General features: G+C 42.1%; 1 protein-coding gene across 5 annotated transcripts in view; it reads left to right on the top strand.

The window, feature by feature from the left end:
• LOC146785767 (phospholipid scramblase 1-like) overlaps nt 1-21710 on the top strand; it is a 644815-nt gene that overhangs the window by 308639 nt on the left and 314466 nt on the right. For all 5 annotated transcript variants that reach the window (XM_085633631.1, XM_085633630.1, XM_085633627.1 and 2 more), the window contains one exon: nt 18358-18533. In XM_085633631.1, coding sequence (XP_085489757.1) covers nt 18358-18533 — 176 coding nt within the window. The remainder of the gene's footprint in view (nt 1-18357; nt 18534-21710) is intronic.

The raw sequence follows: 21710 nt of genomic DNA, 5'->3' as shown, positions 1-21710 counted from the left end.
CACCAATTGATGCCATTGGTGAAATCCTTCATTCAAATCCAACACCCTGACCTCATAATAGTGCACTGTGGTGGCAATGACCTAGGCACTTTGACTGGGGTAGGTCTGGAAATGCTTATGAAGGACACCTTTGCACAACTGTTTACACTTTTCCCTAAAACTGCCTTTGTGTTTTCCAACATATGCCAAAGGCAAAAATGGAACTGGTCCAATCATTTCTGTCCTCAGATTGACAAAGCAAGAAAGCACGTCAACAAATCTGTTTCTGCTTTCCTCCGTGACTATGGTATGGGTGCCATTTACCACAACAACTTGCGTTACGACATGCAAGACATTTATAGAGGAGATGGTGTGCACTTCAATGATGAAGGGAACAGAGTCTTCCTCTTGAACCTTAGACTCTGCATCGGTACTTACTTGTAGGTACCACTAAAAAAATGACTCCATAAACACAACAGCTCTTTTTAGAGCTCCCTAATTTCTAAACTCTTAAATCTGCTTTTCATTTATTTATTTTTTTTTTTTTTACCGTACGCTTACCGTAAGCTTACCGTACGCGTACCCCGTGATTTTTTTTAAAATCAATAAATGTTTTTTTTGTACTTTTCTGTCCTTCTTTGACCCCCTTACAATTGTTAGGGGGTCTGTAACTCTCCTCATTGCCCCCTTTCCTTGTTTTCACTCTTTTTTTTCAGAGTGAAATACACAAAATGGCGGCCGCCGCTTCCTGGTTTCGGCCGATTCGAATGTTTACTAAGATCTAAGAGCCAATCAGAATCGCGCTCGCGCACGCCACCGTACGCTTACCGTAAGCGTACGGTAAGCGTACCGTAAGCGGGCTCAGATATATATATTGATTGATTTAAAGGCTATTTTCTCAGAATCTACTGAACAGATTTACACCAAACCTACAAAAGGCACTTCCTTGACCTAGGGACTACCTCTCTGCCAAATTTTGAGTAATTCTGTTCAGCCGTTCGGGCTGTAGCTCGTTCTAAAGGTCCTATGGAAAAATGCATGGGAAAAACGCGTTTTGGGACCCCCTTTTATCTCAGCCCCCGCTTGACGGATCCCCCCGAGACTTTCAGGGTAGGAGCGGAGCGGAGCGCCCCACCTATTTTGAGAAATTCGCGAGGATTCGTCGACCGGCGCCAAAGTTATTCAAAATAGAATGTTGAGGTTTTCCTATGGAAACGTGGTCCTAACTATAACTACCTACTGGCGACCGCCAGTAGGTAATATATATATATATATATATATATATATATATATATATATATATATATATATATATATCAAAGGTAACCACCTCCACCAGCTTCACACTCCTTCTGCCGCTTGCGAAGTAGCACACGAACCAGATTAAGGTGCAATATATCCACTTATTTGCCCAGAGCGACGGCCATAACGTTTCGGCTCTCCCAGAGCCTCGATCACATGACAGCGTTGTGCTCGTAGAGCCACATATTTAAAGTGCTAGTGCAAGCTACGTATCACATCACATGGGGAGGCCACATGAGGGGGGATTTTTCACCAAATCATAGACAGAGTAGAAACAATATAATGACTTCATATAAGTAGAGCTCATGTTATCATATATATATATATATATATATATATATATATATATATATATATATATATATATATATATATATATATATATATATATTTTATTCTGAACACCACTATATCAAAAAAGTAAATCGCAACATTTAAAATGATATGTGTAATGCAAGTATAAATACTAAAATGCATTAAAAACATTAAACATAGAACAATTACACAAATATTATTAGCTTAATTCATTTACATAGCTAGTAGTCAAATATTAAATAATGTGCAAAAAAATAATTTTATTAAATTATATAAAATTTTATGTAACTTCCCACTCTCTGCGCTTACAAACCCAGCAGCCTTAACTTAAAATATAACACAAATAAATCAGTATTAAACAATCTACATAATTTGGATGGATTACGAGTTTGGTGGTTTGCCCACAGCACCACCTCTGCTGTGCTGCCAAGAGGACCGCCAAGCCTGTGGTGCACCCACCCACCGGATTCCGAATTGAATCTATGGCAGGCATGTGGTGATGCAATGGTCTCATAGCAGCTTCTGTATTAGGCTCATAGGAGAGCCTTAAAAGCAGACCCCCACAGTGAAAGCTCCTGCATGGTGTGGCATTCACCATATTGTGCATGCTACACTGTGCAGGAAAGGGGGTGTAGTTCCAGGGGGGAACTAGTTGTGCCCACCCTGCATTCACCCCCATGCTCGGAAGTGGCAGGAGGACCTGCTAGGGCCCACTTACTTGCATGTCCACACCTTTTTCATGGCGGTTTCACCATCATGAAATGGATGGTGGAAATGCAACTCAAAATGTGCTCGGCGGAGCCGGCATGGTATCGCCGGCATGTTCCTGCCTTTTCCACACAGCCGCGGGATCCCAGGACTGCCATACTCATAATTAGGCCCTTAATCATCAATTAAATATTTCATTACCAATTACTATACATTTTTTATTTATTACTTAATGAACTTCCAAGCCGATACTCCTACAAATTTAGCAGCCCGCACCTACAATATAACTAAAATATATAAGTATATCACAATTTACAAAATTATTAATCAATGAAATAATTAATTAAAAATTTCTAAATAATTGTTAATTAACTGTTAATTAACTTCCCACCATACACCCTTATGAACCCAGCAGCCTATATATAAATTATAACTAGAATAAATACTACACAAATTATATCTTTAATAATCAGTTACATAGCTAATTAACAATTAATAAATATTGGTTAAATAAATGTAAATTAACTTCTCACTCTACACCCCTATGAACCCTGAGCTTGCACCTAAAATTTAACTAACATAAATATTTTATAATGTAGATAATTAATAATCAATAAATAAATGTTAATTAATTTTTTACTTAAGTAACTTTCCACCCCATACCCCTACAAACCTAGCAGCCGCACCTAAAATATAAGTAAAATAAATCTGTATTACACAATCTACATTATTAATAATCAATTACATAACTGCAATGTCAACTCTTTTCTCCTAACCACGTTCATCTGTGCAGCTACAACCAGTCAAGGGGGGTTCGACAATGACTGCAGAGTCACAAATCAAAATCTGAGGGTTGCTCTTATTTCCAGGCCTAGAAACCAGGATAACATCATCATTGATAGATAGCATTATAAATCTGCAATTAAAAAGCGCAAAGTGGATATTAAGGAAGAAGCCTGGAATAGAATTGCAACATCTTGCCAGGAAAGGAGCCCCCAAAATTTTAGGGCAATACTAAATGATAAGCAGCACCCGGTAATTAAGGGGGAGGGTTTGGGTTCAAATGTCACTCCTCAGAGCTGGACCAACCATTTTAAGCACATCTATTAATGGAAGGTGTCAGCCAGGGTGAGGTATGGAACAGAATGGAAATGTACCCCATTATTTTCCCTAGCATGTGGTGTTCATCAAGGGTGTGAAATGGCCCCATCCGCTTTCTTTTATACATAAATGACTTAGATTCCTTTCTTATAAGTAACTGCAATTACGTTGTCAGAATCAAGGCCAACCCTGTCCAGACGCTTCTTTGCGCCAACAATGTGGTTATGCTTGCTCGCATGCCTAATGGACTTCAGGACCTTGTTAATAACTTTGTTTCCTTTTTGAACAAATTGGACTTGGATACCAACAGGTCCAAGTCACACTAAATGGTGTGTACGGTGAGAACAATAGCCATCAAAGGTGCTATCATTACCAAGGTTAGTGAATTTCCTTATTTGGGTTTGATTTTTGATTACATCAATAACTGTGTGCCCTGTCTCTCTGATAGAGGTGCACAAGACAACTGTGCTGTTTGGGCCATCTTTAAAGTATCCAGCAGAATAGGCAGTATATTCAGCCCCCCCTGTTGGGAATCCATAAATTAAACTGCTTACCCGTTCTCATTTATCGGGCCGGAATATGGGGATATAGAGACTGTAGTAGCCTTCCGAGGGAGGAAAATCGTTTTTGCAGGTGGTTACTTGGCCTTGGCGGGTCACTAGGTCTGGCCTCCGCCTCAGATTTGGTGAAACATGCCCCCCCTTCTCCTATGGATATTTTTTTGGAGCAACCCAGAGGCCTCCCTTAACCCAGAGATGATAGAGGATTGCCTGTCTTGCAATTATGGCCTAAGAATTACATGGCTGAATTATTGATAAAAACACTCTGAAAGCCATTAGAAAACCTGACCTGTTTTCTAATCGGGATTCTATCCCAAAGGGGGAATCTGCAACAGTAAAAGATCTGTTTCTAATAAAGTTAGAATCTAATAGAAAAGCCAGGAGTTCATGAGGCCCCATATGAGAGAAGGGATGGGCTTATAATTGACAACAGGGGCAGAGATATATTTGCTATATGTTAACAATATAAGGGAAAGGGCTTTAATGACGAAGTTTCATCTAGGTACCATCAAATGTTATCTGAGCTTTCCCTGTGGCCTATTTGACCCTAAAACCATCATGTTCTGTCCTTTGTGATAAATTATCACCTCAAACCTGAGCATATTTTATGTTTTTTTGTAAATTTTATGGGGCACTAAGGAAATCTTTATCACTACCAATACTTAAAAACTTTTTTTCTGGCAGTATAGGCCCGTCCTTTATTTTCTGAGTATGCTCCTGAATCTTCAAGTGACCTTTTTCTGTGGGTGCCTTCTTGAAATATGCACTTTATTGGCGTAATTCTATTGCCTTCTAGGATTATACGTTGATTAGGGTTTGCATTGATTTTTTGTGCAAGGAGAGACATATTTGCTATATGTTAACAATATAAGGGAAAGGGTTTTAATGACGAAGTTTCATCTAGGTACCATCAAATGTTATCTGAGCTATCCCTGTGGCCTATTTGACCCTAAAACCATCATGTTCTGTCCTTTGTGATACATTATCACCTCAAACCTGAGCATATTTTATGTTTTTTTGTAAATTTTATGAGGCACTAAGGAAATCTTTATCACTACCAATACTTAAAAACATTTTTTCTGACAGTATAGGCCCGTCCTTTATTTTCTGAGTATGCTCCTGAATCTTCAAGTGACCTTTTTCTGTGGGTGCCTTCTTGAAATATGCACTTTATTGGCGTAATTCTATTGCCTTCTAGGATTATACGTTGATTAGAGTTTGCACTGATTTTTTTGCAAGAAGTTTAACTGTATTTTGTATGTGTTTTTATTACCTACTTGCCTTTTTAACATTTTACTATGTATTTTAAATTACATTTTCCTTCTTTCGACTGAATTTAATGATGGATGTAACTTGAAGCTTTTAAATACTTTTGTCTGAACTTTTATGATTGCATTTTATAATCGAAATAAAGTATCTTGATGACATATTTAATTCCCAATAAATAATAATTGTTAATTCATTGTTACTTAATAAAATTCCCACCCTATACCCCTGCATACCTAGCAGCCAGCACCTAAAATCTATATAAAATAAATCATTTTACACAATAAACATAATTAATAATCAATTACATAACTAATTACCAATGAATTATGAATTGGTAATTATTACTTAATTAACTTCTCACCCTGTTCCCCTACAAAACCAACAACCCACTATGACACTATAAATTACTGTTAACAATTGAATAATAAATTCAGAATCTCTTAAAACTCCAAATTATATTTTAAAAATGCATACAATTATATTAGCAATAGTAACACATAAAATGAATATATCTCTAAAACATATTAAAATAATAAAAATCAACATTTTTTATAACAATGTTACTGAAAACTTAATGAAGAACAGCGATATTCATAAAAATTATATTACTTACTTTAAAAAAGGGTATCATTGACAACATTATTCTTGCATTACAATACTTTTGAATCACAATATTTTTTTCCAAATATTTTTGGCTCCTGATATTTTGAACTTGAAATGTTGTCCACACCCTAGGATATATATACATTGTATCAGCCTTTGTCTGGCATAAATGGAAGCTTGTTTGACAGAGATTTCTTTGCACTCACATGTTCTCTTCTCATTTATTCAGTGCCAGCAGTGCTGCTGGTCGCCTCCAAGCAAATCATTTTATGGGGACATTTTGTTTCCTAAAGAAGCCACATGTACATAGCAGAAGGTTATACAGTAAAATAATGATACAACAAACACATTTCTGTCTACATCCTTTTTCCAGGCATAATTCACATGAATAACAGGAAAATAAAAGGCTTTATCCATGTATCTTCCCTATTCAAAAGACACAAGTCAATATTTTATGGTGAATCAGGGAGTGGAATACATACATATTTTAATATTGTTTTGTGGCGGTAAAGTAGGTGAGTTGGGTAGTACAGGAGCAGGGAGGGACTACTGGCCCTGTTAGAATAACATTGATTGCTGTATTATTTTTATCTAACATTACTATGTCTTGACTAATTCCACCGTTACAACAAACAAATGATGGACGGAATGCTGACAATGCAGACATTCTCCCCCAGTCAAGAGATCTGGGTTAAATCCATCGTTCTTTTGCCCACTACACCACCCCAGTTTAGACATGGCCATATGCAAATCAGTCTTGACCCTGTGCCTCATGGGAATAGTCCAGCCCGAACTGCCAAGCCATGTCTTCCCTGGACCGGAATCAAGCATCCTAGGACCGGTTTCTGGCTATCAGCCGTCATCAGCCAGGATAGCTTGACTCCAATGTCTGCATTGTCAGCATTCCGTCCATCATTTGTTTGTTGTAACGCTTTTCGCCCTAAGTGGGATGGGTATTCTCAGACGTGGGAACCGTGCTCACTACGCCGCTGGAGTCAAGCTATCCTGGCTGATGACGGCTGATAGCCAGAAACCGGTCCTAGGATGCTTGATTCCGGTCCAGGGAAGACATGGCTTGGCAGTTCGGGCTGGACTGTTCCCATGAGGCACAGGGTCAAGACTGATTTGCATATGGCCATGTCTGAACTGGGGTGGCGTAGTGGGCAAAAGAACGATGGATTTAAACCAGATCTCTTGACTGGGGGAGAATGTCTGCATTGTCAGCATTCCGTCCATCATTTGTTTGTTGTAACGCTTTTCGCCCTAAGTGGGATGGGTATTCCCAGACGTGGGACCCGTGCTCACTACGCCGCTGGAGTCAAGCTATCCTGGCTGATGACGGCTGATAGCCAGAAACCGGTCCTAGGATGCTTGATTCCGGTCCAGGGAAGACATGGCTTGGCAGTTCGGGCTGGACTGTTCCCATGAGGCACAGGGTCAAGACTGATTTGCATATGGCCATGTCTGAACTGGGGTGGCGTAGTGGGCAAAAGAACGATGGATTTAACCCAGATCTCTTGACTGGGGGAGAATGTCTGCATTGTCAGCATTCCGTCCATCATTTGTTTGTTGTAACGCTTGACTAATTCCAAGCAAATACCCATACTCTGTCAAATAATAAGGTTTAGTCTCAAGAGGCCTGATGTAGTTTTTGGTCAGTGGAGTGGTGTCTGTCGAGATAGTAGAGGAGATTGCTTCTACCATGCAGAAGGTACTCCGTTTGCCTAATGTAGATGTGACTGCTAGCTCAGTGGTGATTTCGGTACACTGGAAGGAAGGCAGTTCTTTTCAATATACTTACTTTTAGGGGGAAGGCTACTGTCAGTGTTGAGGGCCATCCACCAAACTTTTTACTTAGTTTTGCTTATCAAAAATAAACTCCCAAACCAGGAATTTTTCTTTAAAAAGAGAAATACTAATGATCACCCCCACCCTATGAGTTTTTTGTTCCAGGGTGTCTGGGTAATTATATTTGTTTCCTGTGTCTCTCTGCCAGGTTTTCCCTGACGGTGCCAGATAGGGAAAGAAATACTTTATATCATCCACCCTAAACAGGGCAGATGTTGTCTTGGCCTTCCTGCTTTGGCACTATTCTTTTGAGCTGTCAGAGGAGCCATTACATTGATGGAGATAATGGGTGTTCGGTCAATGGAATACTTAAGGTCTGCTTGATTCTAAGGGACACATTAATCAGAAAATCAAGCAGTGCAGTAAGTCACCTTGCTGTACTGTGCTGCGTGATAGGGAAAGGGCATGAATGTGATGTAATTAACATTATATGGTGCATTCATGTCTTTTCACTGCGTTGGTGCACAATGTGTTGCATAACACCTATGCAGGGACCCTTCCACCATGATGGAACGGTGCCTGCATTGTAAGCAAGATTGTCTTTGTGCAAGAAGAAACATCTTCCTGTACAAAAACAACCCTCTGAGTCATTTTACTCTTCCTCAGTGTGCTGCAGAATAGAAAGAGGAAGCAACAGAGAGAAATACAGATATTTCTCTTCGTTACGTCTCACCTGGGGAGGCATAGCGTTGTGACGCATTCCCAGGTTTACCAGTGTTGGTAAATCTGTGAATGTGCCAAAATCCAAAGGTCAATACACAGGAACCATCAATCTCCACCCATGAAATGCCTCCCTAGGGCAGAGTAATGCAATGCAGTGATTTGCACTGTGTTGCATTAACTTTAGCTTTATCAAGCCATGCAGGGCACGTAAGATTGCCTTGCATGGCTTGATAAAACGTACTTAGAAGTTGCGTTGTCCTTGCGACTCACTGCATGGCGCAAAGGCAACACAACTGCATGATAAATATGCCTCTAAATGAGGAACATCTTGGCAGGCAGGCTTCACTGTTTGTTTTACAATAGAGTACCCCACTTGCTAAACTCTAAATTGGGGCAATAGTCTATAAATAATGTTTCCATGTGAAGTTAGCCTAGTTCAGAGTTCCGCTCATTGTGAGTAGCGATCATATCAGATGGCCAATGTCTAAGAGTACATATTTGCCAGTGTTAGGCAGTAATGTGTGAGACTGCCACAGGACTGAAGATTGTGTATTAAATCACTGCTAAGGCACTGCATCTCCCACAAGAGTCTTCTAAACCTAACATTTCTTTGCATACTATAGCAGACGCTCACTACCATACCTGCAAGGTCTTGAAGAAAAAAGATTTAAGCCCAGTCACTATCAGTTCGTTATCATGTCCAGCTAACAAATAAATCTGTTCTTCTTTGGTTTAATTGAGTGATAGTTGTGTTGGCAAATACTTCCTTGTTACTCTTTACACAGGTTTAGAGTAAAGTTCAGAAATCAGAGTATTGTATGTACACTGTATCACTCTTTTGGCCTTGTCTTCTTTCATTATGTAGGAGAGTACAATAGAAACTAATTTCATAAAGATGAGATTGAGAGGACGAGCTGGGAATCCTCGGCGTGAGAGGTGATGTTGATGTCATGGGTTCTGATGATGTTTGCGAGTGGTGTGATGCTGATGTTGAAGAAGGTTGGACTGGGGGAAGAGCATTAAGGGATGCCACAAATGGTGTTCTTGGGTTGTGAAGTGAAGGGAGGGTGACTGATTCTCTGGGTGTGACCCATGAGAACGGATGCCATCCATCTGAGAACGTCATTTCTGATTCTGTTCTGGCACAGTCAATCGATGAGTGTCTGGTGGGAGATGGTGTCAAAGGCTGCAGAGAGGGCAAGCCGAATCAGGTTGGTTGTTTCTCCTCTGTCGAGTAGGGGGTGGCTGTTGTCAGTTGCGGCGATCAGGGCTGTCTCAGCCGTGATTTGGCTCTGAAATCTGATTGGGAAGGTTCCTGCAGGTTGTTTCTCTCCAGGTGTTTAGTGAGTTGGAGGTTCAGGGCCTCCTCCAGGGCTTTGGCAGGAAACTGAAGCAAAGAGATGGGACGGAAGTTCTGGAGCTTGCTGGGGTTCGCAGAGGGCTTCTTGACAAGAGGCCTCACCTCTGCATGTTTCCAGGCATTGGGAAAGGTGGCTGTGGTGATGTAGGTGTTGAGGATGGTGGTGAGCAGGTGGCTGATCTCGTCTCTGTTGAAGTTAAAAAGTTGGGGGGCATGGGTCGGTGGGTGCACCAGAGTGGATGGAGTTCATTACAGTAACTGTGTTTGGTGTGCTGAGTTGTTCCCATGCGGTGAGCGTGTAGTCAGCAGTAGTGGTCGATGGGATGCTGAGCAGGTTGGTGAGTTGGGGATCAAAGTTTCTGTAGATGGTTGTTATATTGTTGTGGAAGTGGTTGGTGAGGGTGCTGCAGAATTTATGTGAGGAGGAGATTGAGTTTTTTTGGTGGCTGACAGGCAGGTGAATTCTCTGACGATGAGTTCCTTGCTGTGGTTTGTACCGGTCTGTCAGGGTCTCTTTTTTTGCAGCTTTGATCTGGCGGTAGTAGTTGTTGAGGGCCATCTTGAATGTGGTTTGATTGTTGGTATTCCTGCTGGTGTGGCATTTTCTTTCCAGTTGTTTGCATGTGCGCTTCCACATGCTAAGTTCGGGGGTGCACCATCTGGCTTTTTTCGAGTATCTGTGCGTTTTGGCTGGTTTGGTGGGAGCGACTCGATTGATGGTGATGGTAATACAAGCTTTGAAGCTCTCTACTACCTGGTTCAGGTTGGTGATGACGTTGGGTTGTGTGATGCTGAGGGCATTGGTTCATTGGTGCTGAGTGATCATAGTCCAGCTGTGGAAGGGGGTGGTGTAGCAGTTGGGAGTGGTGCCGGGAGGTCGGGCAAGGGTGAGGTGTATGATGGAGTGGTCTGACCAGGTGAGTTCCGTGGAGTGGCTGTATCTGATTCTGTTGCTGGACGTTAAGTTGGGGTCCAGAGTTTGTCCTGATTTGTGTGTGGGGCCTGTGACCAGCTGCTAGAGTCTGATGTTGTCCAGTCTTTCCAGGGGATCATTGGAGTTGATGTCAGTGGTGTCATCCAGTTAGAAGTTGAGGTCTCCCAGAAAGACATAGTATTTGGATTAATTGGCGAGCGGGATGATGAATTCCCCGATGGCATCACTGAGGCTGGTTTGCAGTCCTTGAAGTCTGTAACCAAGGGTGCCTTTGATTGTGGTTTTGTCATCGGTGCAGAGCTAGAAGTTCATATTTTCTAGGATTGGCGTGTTTTTTTATCGGTGGTGGTGCAAGTAACTGATTTTTTGCATACAATTATAATGCCATCTTCGTGTCAATTGGTGCAGTCATGATGTTTAATCTTGCAACTAGTGGGTGTTGCAGGGGCAATGTCCAGGGCCAAAGTTGGGGTGAGCCTGGTCTCTGTAATGATGGTCATGTTGGGGGCAAGGGAGGAGATGTTGTCCCAGACTTTTGTGGTGTGTTTGCAATCTGGCGTTTATCAGGAGATAGCTGAGTTGTTCCGGGGATGTCTCGGCAGCCAGAGCTGGCATGGCACTGGTTACTTCGAAGGCAGTCAGACCTGGGGTGGAGGTGAACCTGAAGCAGATGCAGCAGGCACGTCTCGCTGTGGAGTGTGGTAATGTGAATCAAAGAAATATCCTTTGGACTAAATAATTAAGTATATGTAGAAATTATCACACACGTGTCCTGATTCAAACCCAGTGATATCATTCATTCATCCAAAACCAAGGAGGATTGTAATACATGCAAGCAAGAATGCATAAAACAAGACTATAAACTGCTATAAATCAGACTTAATAGATACATTTATTAATTGTTCAACATATATTGAAGGCAAATGAAATATTAAATAGAGATGATAATTTACCATCAAACAATAATAGCTAACAATAAAAATGAGCGACCTAAGTTCATCACAATAACTTAAAAACCATAAAAAATGATGTGTGGTAATGTGAGGCAGCAGTTATTGTTGTGTCCAAGGTCCAGGGCACGAAGTTTCTGCGGCGGAGTATCTGTGGGAGTGTGAAGGGCCAGGGTTTCTGGCGCTTTTGGTGTGCCGGCGGCACACCTGCTGTATACGTCCGCTGCACGACTTTGTCGTGGCCTCCATAAGTAGCGCTGGGAGGAAGGAGGGGATTACAGGGATACGCGGCAGGCAGGGAGTGGCGCCCAAGCGGGAAAAAATGTAGAAGCAGGAGGGGGAATGGGACGGCGCATGAAGAGAGACAATGGCACAGCAAGTTAACTCAATACCAGTAAACACTGTGAAACCGTTCAACTAATTAAAATACCTCAATAGCACAACAATTAAAAGAGTAACAAATGGCAAATGTTGACAAAAAAGGCAGAGTAAAAGCTATGGGGATGCAGCAGGATCGAACCTGTGAGGTCTCCGGTGGGAGGCAAGTCACTAGACAACTGCACTAAGCAGCAGGCAGTGGAGAAGGCCACAAGGACCAGGAGGTCAGCTGATGCTCACAGTGACCGTGCAGCCACCTCCATAAGTAGTGATGGGAGTAGCTGACAGAGAGGAGGGGCAGTCAGGGTGCAAGGCCCAAGTGGGAAAAAACAGTGGGAGAGGGGACGAAGGGGCGCACGAAGAGAGACAATGGCACAACAAATTAACCCGATACCAGTAAACACTGGGAAACCTGTGCAACTAATTGAAATACCACAAAAACACAAAAATGAGCAGAGTAACAAAAGGCAAATACTGACAAAGAAGGCAGATAATGGCTATGGGAAGGCATCAGGATGGAAACAGTGAGGTCTCAGGTGGGAGGCGAGTCACTAGACAACTACACTAAGCAGCAGGCAGCGGGGAGTGGAACACAGAACAGGAGGCAAGCTGATGCTTATGGCTCACCAAAGAGAGGTAAGTCATCTTCACATTTCTTTATACTATCATGTTAAATAATACAGGGATTAGTATTTGAGCCCTAGCAAATGCCTGAGACCGAGCTAGGCTAATCGTGGGCAGAAACAGATTTGCATCTCAGAGGTACATAAAGGTCTATGGTATCCAGTAACGTCCTTTAAATATACTTTACAGTATTTTTTTATGTATGGGGGTACCACTTAATAAAGGATCTTGTATGGTTTACTTTAAGTTATTTTGCATCATAATCAACTGGATCACAGGTATTTGTCCAGCGAAAATAATTTCTAAGAACTTCCTCAAGATAGTCCCACTTGAGGTCGACTCCGCCTTGGTAGTACTATCTCATCAGGGTGGGATAAGGTGGCCTATGATGAAGCATGTCACATTACATGAGTGAGCCCATCTCATCCAATTCCTGGAATTGCTGGGATATAGAGAAGAAAATTAGGACCAGGCAGACAGAATCTCTTGAAGGGTACCAAAAACATTTTTGTGCCTTCTAAATAGATGAACACGTTACTCTGTGTTTAGATAATGTATTAAAGACAGATGTGGGACTGAGTACTTACTCTTTTTCTGTTTTGGTGAAAAGGATACATACACTCCGCACATACACTATCCTCACATGTGCTGCACAGTATTGCTCTAGCCCTGTACTGTACCCTTCCGAGTCACACATACAACAAATGTCTCTACTCCTGAGCTCTGCAGTACTCTCCATCTACCTGATGTAGACCAAGGGTGAGTTAAGCAACCGGCAGCAGAACCTTTAAGAAGGTAAGTAAGCCTATAGGCCTCACTCCAGTGATTCAGGGTAAAAGGTCCTGTTCACTACTACTGATCGCTACACGGTATGATGCCACTACTGCACCTGTGCTGCTTAGCGCCAGTTGAAAGCAGCAGCCTTCCACCACTATACTTGTATAATGGTGCCCCCTTCCAGTCCATCAAAAGCGCAATCTGTGAGACAGGCCTATGTTGTGGTGTATACACATGATCCATGTTTGCCTCTGACTAAAAAATAAGCATTAGGGGTCCAGACAACACTACAGTTGGGCACTCAGGACAGGGGTACACATCTTTACCACGCAGAGGACTTTTCTGTCCCAACATGGATGCTAATGTAGGATACAGAAGGGAAAACAAACACTTTTTAGAGATGTTAATCATGGATTCATAAATATGGCAGTTCTAGATTTGATAAATACAATGTGGTTTTTCTAGCTTTCTAGTTTGAGATCTCTTGCACTTTGCTTTTTAACACATCTAGAGTACACCTTTTCTGGTAGTTTGTGACAATTTCCATTATTTTAATTGTGTGCTTTATAGTACATTAGCCAAATAATATACGTGTTTGCTCTTTTAATGGCTTTGGAATAGTTTGTCCTGTATCTAATGGAACTGGTTTTGTTATTTTCTGATTGTGCCTTTTGCCATTATTTCAGGCTCTTGCTAACATTTTCCAACTCAGCATGATTTCAGTTGAATCATTTGCTATTAGCTATGCAGCCCTCTCTGGTTAGGTCTTGCGCCTAGCGTTGCAGTGCGCAGCCCTGCCCGCGCAGCACGAAACATTTAGTAAGGGAAAAACAGGGTTTGGGCAGCTGACATAGGAATCGCACACGCTTGTGCGTGTGCTTTTCCTTTTGTGCTACCCGATTGGCCTTTGTGTGCGTCTTTTTATAAAAGACTGCACGCAATTGGCCAAAGGCGGGCGCATTGCTCCACCCATGGCCTATTGGTGTCTATTACTCGCTTGGTACGCGTAATAGACACCAATAGGCCATGTGGTTTCAATTATCGTGCCCAGACACGGGCGCGATAATTGAAACCACGGCTCGCTGTGGTGCCCGCACGCGCACCACTCATTTTTTTTTGTCCATGTCCTCCATGGTCCTACTTTTCCTTTTCTTGCCCCCTGTTTACTTCTGTAACACCTTAATTCGTAAATACTCCTCCTGCAACGCCACCGGTTCTATTGTATGGCGTTCTGTCACCCCCGAGCAATGTCCGCGCCATACAATATGCATCAAATAAAATTGGCGCCAACCCATGCTCTCCGGTTGCAATGCTCTACAGTGCCCGTTGCTGCAACTCCCCGCGCCCCTGGATGTGGGGGAACGTCCAATGGAACCCATCCTCCCTCCCCTGCTCCAAAGTCGGCTGGTCTGATCCTCGGCCCTCCCCCCACAATGCGCCATCTACCGCTATTGTGTCACACAACAACCTTGCGTTCCTGCACCCAATCCCAACTTGCAAAGTGCAACATTTCACACTTCCACCCCCCCCCGCAGTGCCAAATAGTGCACTCCCCGCATAGTTTGTGCAGTACGGATTATGTGCCAGTCTGACCATTCACACTGTCCGGGGTACTTGCTGCATCGCTCTTTGAATGAAAAAACGCATGCATTTGTTATGGTTTCACTCTTTCTATGTGACTGACTCTCGCTGTGACTGAATTAAGACTACGCATCTCTTCTATCCTCTCTCTCTGGTTAAAGGCACTTCATCCCTCCCAGTGCGCGTGGTCTGGTATTAATGGCAGTTTGTATGTATTCGTGCAGGAGGGAAAAGGAGTGTGAGTGAGTGTGGGGGAAGAGAGCAGGGTGGGAGGGTGTAAACATTGCTGGTGAGGCTGGCGGGTTCTTCACTCACATGAATGCCTGATTTGTCTACTCGCACATCACCCTCGGGCGCTTCTCCCCCTCTTCTCTTCGTTCCTTCTCTCACTCCTCTCCATTTCCCTCTCTCATTTCTATGTTCCATTGTTTTCTGTGTTTAATACCCTATCTACATATATATCTCTCCTTCAGTCATGTGTACCCTCTCCTGACTGAGTTCCTTCCTTTTCTCTCTCTCCTCACTCCATTCCCCCGTCCTACCATTTTCCTGCCCTCTGTGGGTCCCTTGTATGCAACGTCATCAGAACCACTATACAGAACCTCTCTTTTCTACATATTATTTTGTTTTACCTTCCATCTCTGGTATCAATATTCCCGCTCTTATCTACATTACATTTTCTCCCCTCTCTAGTACCTGTCTCACGTCTCTACGCCTCATTCTAACTTCCTTTCTGTGACGCTCTATATCTTTCTCCCTTTTCCTTTCCCTCTTCCCATTTTCTCAGACTTGCATACGTCGCGTCACGGTGCCCGGCGCCTCATTCGCAAACCCGTCTCTCGCTACCCCTCATCCGTAATTTCACATTCTCTCCTGTTTATCTCAATTTCTGCCTCTCCGTTCCCTTCCTTCCTCCTGCCCCTCTTCTAGGCTCCCCCTCCCTCCCCTGCACATGTGAACAACAAGTCACGAACTGTGGATAGGAGTTGTTTGTGCCAGCGTTAGAGGAGGGGCAGTGCGCGTGGTCTGGTATTAATGGCAGTGTGTATGTGTTCACGCAGGAGGGAAAAGGAGAGTGAGTGTGTTGGGGGGAAGAGAGCAAGGTGGGAGGGTGTAAAGCAGTGTGTGTGGAGAACAAAGAAGCGTGAGAGGTGTGTGTGCAATGGGAAGGGAAGTAGTGTGTGTATATAGGTGGAGCCTGCAGGCGGGCACTCTGAGCCAAATTTCGGGGGGGGCTAACTCTTCCAGCCATAGGGAGAGTGGCTCTAAGACAGGGTGAAAACACAACAAAAGCCTCATTAACAAGTAAATGGTCTTTTAAACACCTGGGGACTCTCTCCATCCGTCTCATCACTGCCTTCTCTTTTTTTCACTTCCTACATCCATTAAACCGCCCCTCTTCTGCTTTTCGTTCTCTCTTTCCGCCTCCTTGTTTTTTTTAGTTTTGGGGCACTTCGCTGTTTCTTTGCCTGTGCCTAACAAAGGTTGCAAGCTGAAGGGGGTCTTACGCTGGTGCGTGTGCACGTTGGAGATGGAGGCAGTCTGTGTCCCGATCCTGGACTGGTTCTGGTCTCGGGAAGAACTGTACGCATGGGCTCTTACTAGGAGATCTTTGTATCAGCCCAGCGCTCTTGCTTTCACTGTCTTGTCTCCCCTTCATCCCACTCTGTCTGCTCTCCCCCTCCCTTCCAATCAGTCACGGGGCTCCAGGTTACGCCTACCTCCCAGCGCAGCCAGGTGGTCGGAGATGGAGGGCTGTGCTGGTAGTTTATGATGCCTTCGCCATAAAGCCCGATACAGGAATGCAGAGCAAATGGTCTGCCACTGGCTGTCTGTAAACAGTAACAGTAAGAGACTTATGCAGCTGACCCATGAACTAACCGGGCTGCAATGCAGTCTTCAAAATTCTGTGTCTGAGTATCTTTACAGGCTACTTGGACGGCCACTATAGGGTGGTATACTAAACCGTGAGTGCTATTGATTGAGTATGTACCCTTTGCCTCTCTGATTTTTTAACAGTACACGGATATCGTCCTCTGTGGACTGCCTTTGGCCCAGAACACTTAACACATGCATGTACATTTCCTCCTTTAAATGTAAACCGATACCACAGTGGGTCGTAATTTTATTTCCTGCCATTCCCTGTGATTCTTTAATGCAACATGTGAAGAAGACACATTTTTTGCCAGGCAGTGGGTAGGCAGTTTATGACACGAAACTTGACGCCAGACTGGGAAAGTTAATTAAGGTCCCATATTGAAAAAAATCGACATCTTGTTTTGGATGACATTACCCCCAAGACTGCAAAACAGAGCAATGTCTCCTAAAAATCACAGTGACTAAAAACTAATATGAACGTCGCTCCCCATTCCTAACGGTGTATATGTTGGAAAGCACGCAACTCTCACCAACAGATTCTTTCGAATTAGGGGAAATGAAGTATTCACCACAAAGCACACTTGGCAAAACATCATATTAATCCATAGCAATAAGGAGTGGCAGTAGTTGATAGCGTCTTATTCCATGTGCATAGACTGTATTTCCTATAACACATTTGCCCCACTATCACATACTAACATTATAAATAACCTTGTATATATTTATTGCTTTTAAAACAAAATAGATAAAAAACAATGCCATTTACAATACCAACAACTTTAAACTTTGCTACTGCGAGACCTTTTGCATTGCAAATGCTTGCTTTTGAGATTGGTGTGGCTACTATGGCTTGAAAGATGGCTTACAAAAAAGGAACACTGTTAAAATTGGTTACATTGTATGAGTTTCACAAGTCTTCCCAGTTTTGATTTGTATATAAATGTACTCTTTTATGTTGCCTAATACTTTAGAAGTGAATGTATGCCTTTTCAGTCATTTACAAATAAGACAAAGAGGGGCATATTTATCAAGGAGCTGAGTTGCTCTTACACAACTCAATTTGGTGCAAAAACAATGCAACTCTTAAGTTAGATTCATCAATCCTGGCTTGATAAATCTAGAGTAACGCAACACAGCGCAAATCACAGCATTGTGTTACTCTGCGTTGGGTTACTCTGACCTGGAAAGTCATTCCATGGGTGGAGTATGGGTGTTACCACGCATCCACCCATGGATTTTGGAGCATTCCTAGATTCATCATTAATGGTAACTCTGTGAATGTATCAAAAATCTACTCCTTTCAAGGTGAGACGTAACGATGAGAAATATCTTTATTGCTCCTTCCTTCTCCCTCTTTCTATGTGTGTTGCAATAAGTGTTGTAATGGTTTAGATGCACTTCTCCATAAGTGACACTGTATTGTCTAGGTTTCTCATTAAACTCATTGCAAAATGCACAAATAAATGGCACTGAGAAAGACACTTGTTGCGCTGGAGTGTGAAGTATTTTCTTTTTTTTTCTTTTTAGCTTTTATAGGTAAACCTAGCACATATATGTTGAACGACATTCGCGGTAAACAAGTTTACCATACTAGGATAGATGGCACCGATAAACAAACCCTAGTCAGCACTCGTGGTACTCCTGTGATGCAGCTGAATTGTAAGGATCCCTGCTTTTGCTGTTTGCTTCCTGTCGATGTAGAGGTAAGTATATTTTCAGTTTCAGCGGTACTATCCATTTGTCATTCTGATTTAAAGTAGCTTTTTTTCACAGAAATTCATGAACTTTACGTGTAATTTCGTAAATGGTATAAAACATGATTTTCTGGTATCTTGCTTCAGTTTTCCGGGCAAGGGCACTCTCCATGTGAAGAAGTGATACCAACATTTGGGATTTTCTCCTTTCACCAGTCTCTCACAAGCAAAAAAACAGACATAGAATTGCATAATGTAAAATTTGATGAATTCCACGTATTCACACACCCTGAAATTCACACATTTTGCATATTCCTTGAACACAGTTAAAATTTTCTCCGGCTTTATATAACGCAATCTGTCAAATCGCAATTGTCAAAACACAAAGCAAACGGTTGCTTTGATTACGAACTGTTCAACTGCTAGGAGTACTCTAACTTTTTTGCTATTATAACACTAAGATCCACGTCTCACGGTTAGTTAAACTCTAGGCAATGTTTAATAAGTAGCAGCAGACTTCGCATTATGAACCTAACAAAACAGCAATATTAGACAGCATAAAGCAATTCAATCAAGTCAAGACAGCGGCAGAAAATCATTCTTTGTGAATGTTCCTCCATTGTAGTGTAGAGATAAGATGGATTTACTATAATTGCCCATGCAGGTGTTGAACTATTTTTCGCAGCTGGTAAATACTATTGCCATGGATTGAGGAATTTATGGGTGCAGCTATTACGTCCTCTTGTAGGTTTTCAGTAGGGACATGGAAATTCTATGTGGAATTGATATTTTTCCCTACACTTTCGTCATGTATCTGAATTTCTTGTAGATTGTCCCCCTGTACATTTTGTAGGGATTCAGCTGCTGAAATGTACCTTCCCAAAGATCGGTGGTAGGCTCAAATTGTATTTCATCATGCATCCCTAACAAATTAGTTTATTCGCTATCTATATTATTACTGACTGATTACAGTATAGTAATTTAACTACAAATATGTGAGTCATGTAAAGCGCCACTGCTTACCTTTAAGTCATCACGCCCGAAGTTGAAACGCCATATGGCAGCATCCTGGCAGCATCTGATGCAATGTATAACTCCACTCCTTTTAGCAGTGTTTATACTTTTTTTGTATATGGTGGACTATGGGGAAGGAGGAGCTAACTCATGTTCAGCTTTTATTTTCGTTGCACAAGATTAACAAACAATACTTTTATTCAACTCATAGGATGTCCATGGAAGCCATTGCTGCCACTTGTCCTTCTTCTTACAAGAACTTGCAAAAGGCCAGCTCTCCAACTAACCTTCTCCAGCTACCATTTTTATTAGAAATCTGAGAGAATGGAAAAATCCTTTCTCTGGCAGGTTAATAAAAGCTTGAGAAAATCATGTCAAAAAAGAAAATAATGTGTTCGTTTGCACAAATTAGATAGTTCATGTTAGTACAAAGTACTTTACTGCATTTAAATGCGCAAACAGGCACAAACAATGGATATGCTAACAAATAGCAGAGCCCATTTTGTATGTGGAATTAAAATAAACAAAACGCCATAACACCCCTCTCAATACACATTAAATTCCAATTGCGCATTCGTGATTGGGGTTGTGGAGGGGCTAACAGGCACATGCATCAAGCACAAAACCGGTCGCAAACGGGCAGATTCTCAGAATCTGCCCCTTTGCGACCGGTATTTTTGCATTTGGGATGCATCATCCCAAATGCACAAATCGCTATTTAAGGAATCTCAAAATAGAGATTCCTTAAATAGCGATAGCATTTAAGGAATCCCTAATTGAGATTCCTTAAATGCAATGCATTACAGTTTTAAAAATAGCGATTTCGCTATTAGCGTGAGCAAATTACCATGAGGCAGGACCTCATGGTAATTTGCGAAAACTTAGAAAAATGCACTTATTTGCATTTTTCTAAGTTTCATGTTGCGCACACACATGCCCTTAGAGCATGTGTGTATGCAACATATGTGCAGAGTCAACATATATGGGTGCAATAGGGTGTCATTTTGACACCCTTGCACCATCGAAATTGCGGGAGCAATTTGCGAGTACCTACTGGTACTCGCAAATTGCTCCCGCAATCTCTAATTCATTCCTATGGGCCTGGAGGCCGATAGGAATGAATGGGAAGACATTCCTTAATTGCGACTCGCAATTTGCTAGTCGCAATTAAGGAATTTGTGGGAATCGCTATTTTTTTAGCGATTCCTACAAGCATAGGGTTTTGCAATTCCTTAATTGCGATTCCTTAATAATCGCAATTAAGGAATCGCAAAACCCTATGATGATGCATGTGCCTGTTAGGGTGTAGAAGATGTCTCAAGCAGGTTTCTTCTCGTTGAGTTTATTGTTTTCTATACTAGGGCGCTTCCTACTTGATAGTGACTGAACCTTTTTGTATTGTTTAAACAGAGCTGTCCAACTTAGAGTTGTTTGCCTGATACCATGCCAGATTTCTGCACTTCAAACATTAGATAAGTGCACAAAGGATGAATGTACGTGTATCTCATTTACATTTTCAATGAGTGTCCTGAAAGACTGACATGAACTCTGTCATCGACCTGTAAGCAATTCTGTCGTACCTCTCCCCTAGGGGAATTTTCTGCTAAATTTACAGCCTTGATTTCAAACATTTACCAACTGGGCTACGCCTAGAGAGCTGACGCTCTGGCAGCCAGTTACACTTCAAGGTGGGGTTAGTAACCACTGGCATGCTCTTGAATAATGTGAAGTCTATTATTTGATAACGTTCGAATAACTTAACAGCAAGATGTTTTATTATCACGAAGGGGCATTCCTTTAATGGTACACATGGCGAATTGGTTCTTTAGAAACAGCAAGGGAATACGTATTGTTTAGATTTTAAAAACTTGGTTTATGCGGCTGCTGGCCAAATTGTCCATCATCTCTGCTATTTACACGACAGCCGGCAAAATTGTGCATAATCTCTTTTTTTTTTAGCTGGGCACAGGCTAAATAGTAGAGATGATGTGGAGTTTGACTGTTGGCCACATAAATAGTGTGAAGGAGATCTTTCCTTAGCTGGTCCTGAAGACAAAAGGGATAAGAAACAATGGTAGGCTGGTGGCCATCTTGTAATGTGGATGCAACATATGTGAGGCATTTAAATGTAATTGTATATACAAATGTACAACAGTATGACAAAGATAAGTG

Source organism: Triturus cristatus, chromosome 11 (genome assembly GCF_964204655.1).
Source record: "Triturus cristatus chromosome 11, aTriCri1.1, whole genome shotgun sequence".
NCBI lineage: Eukaryota > Metazoa > Chordata > Amphibia > Caudata > Salamandridae > Triturus > Triturus cristatus.
The sequence above is the reverse complement of the archived record's forward strand: the minus strand, read 5'-3'. Positions and strand labels throughout refer to the sequence as shown.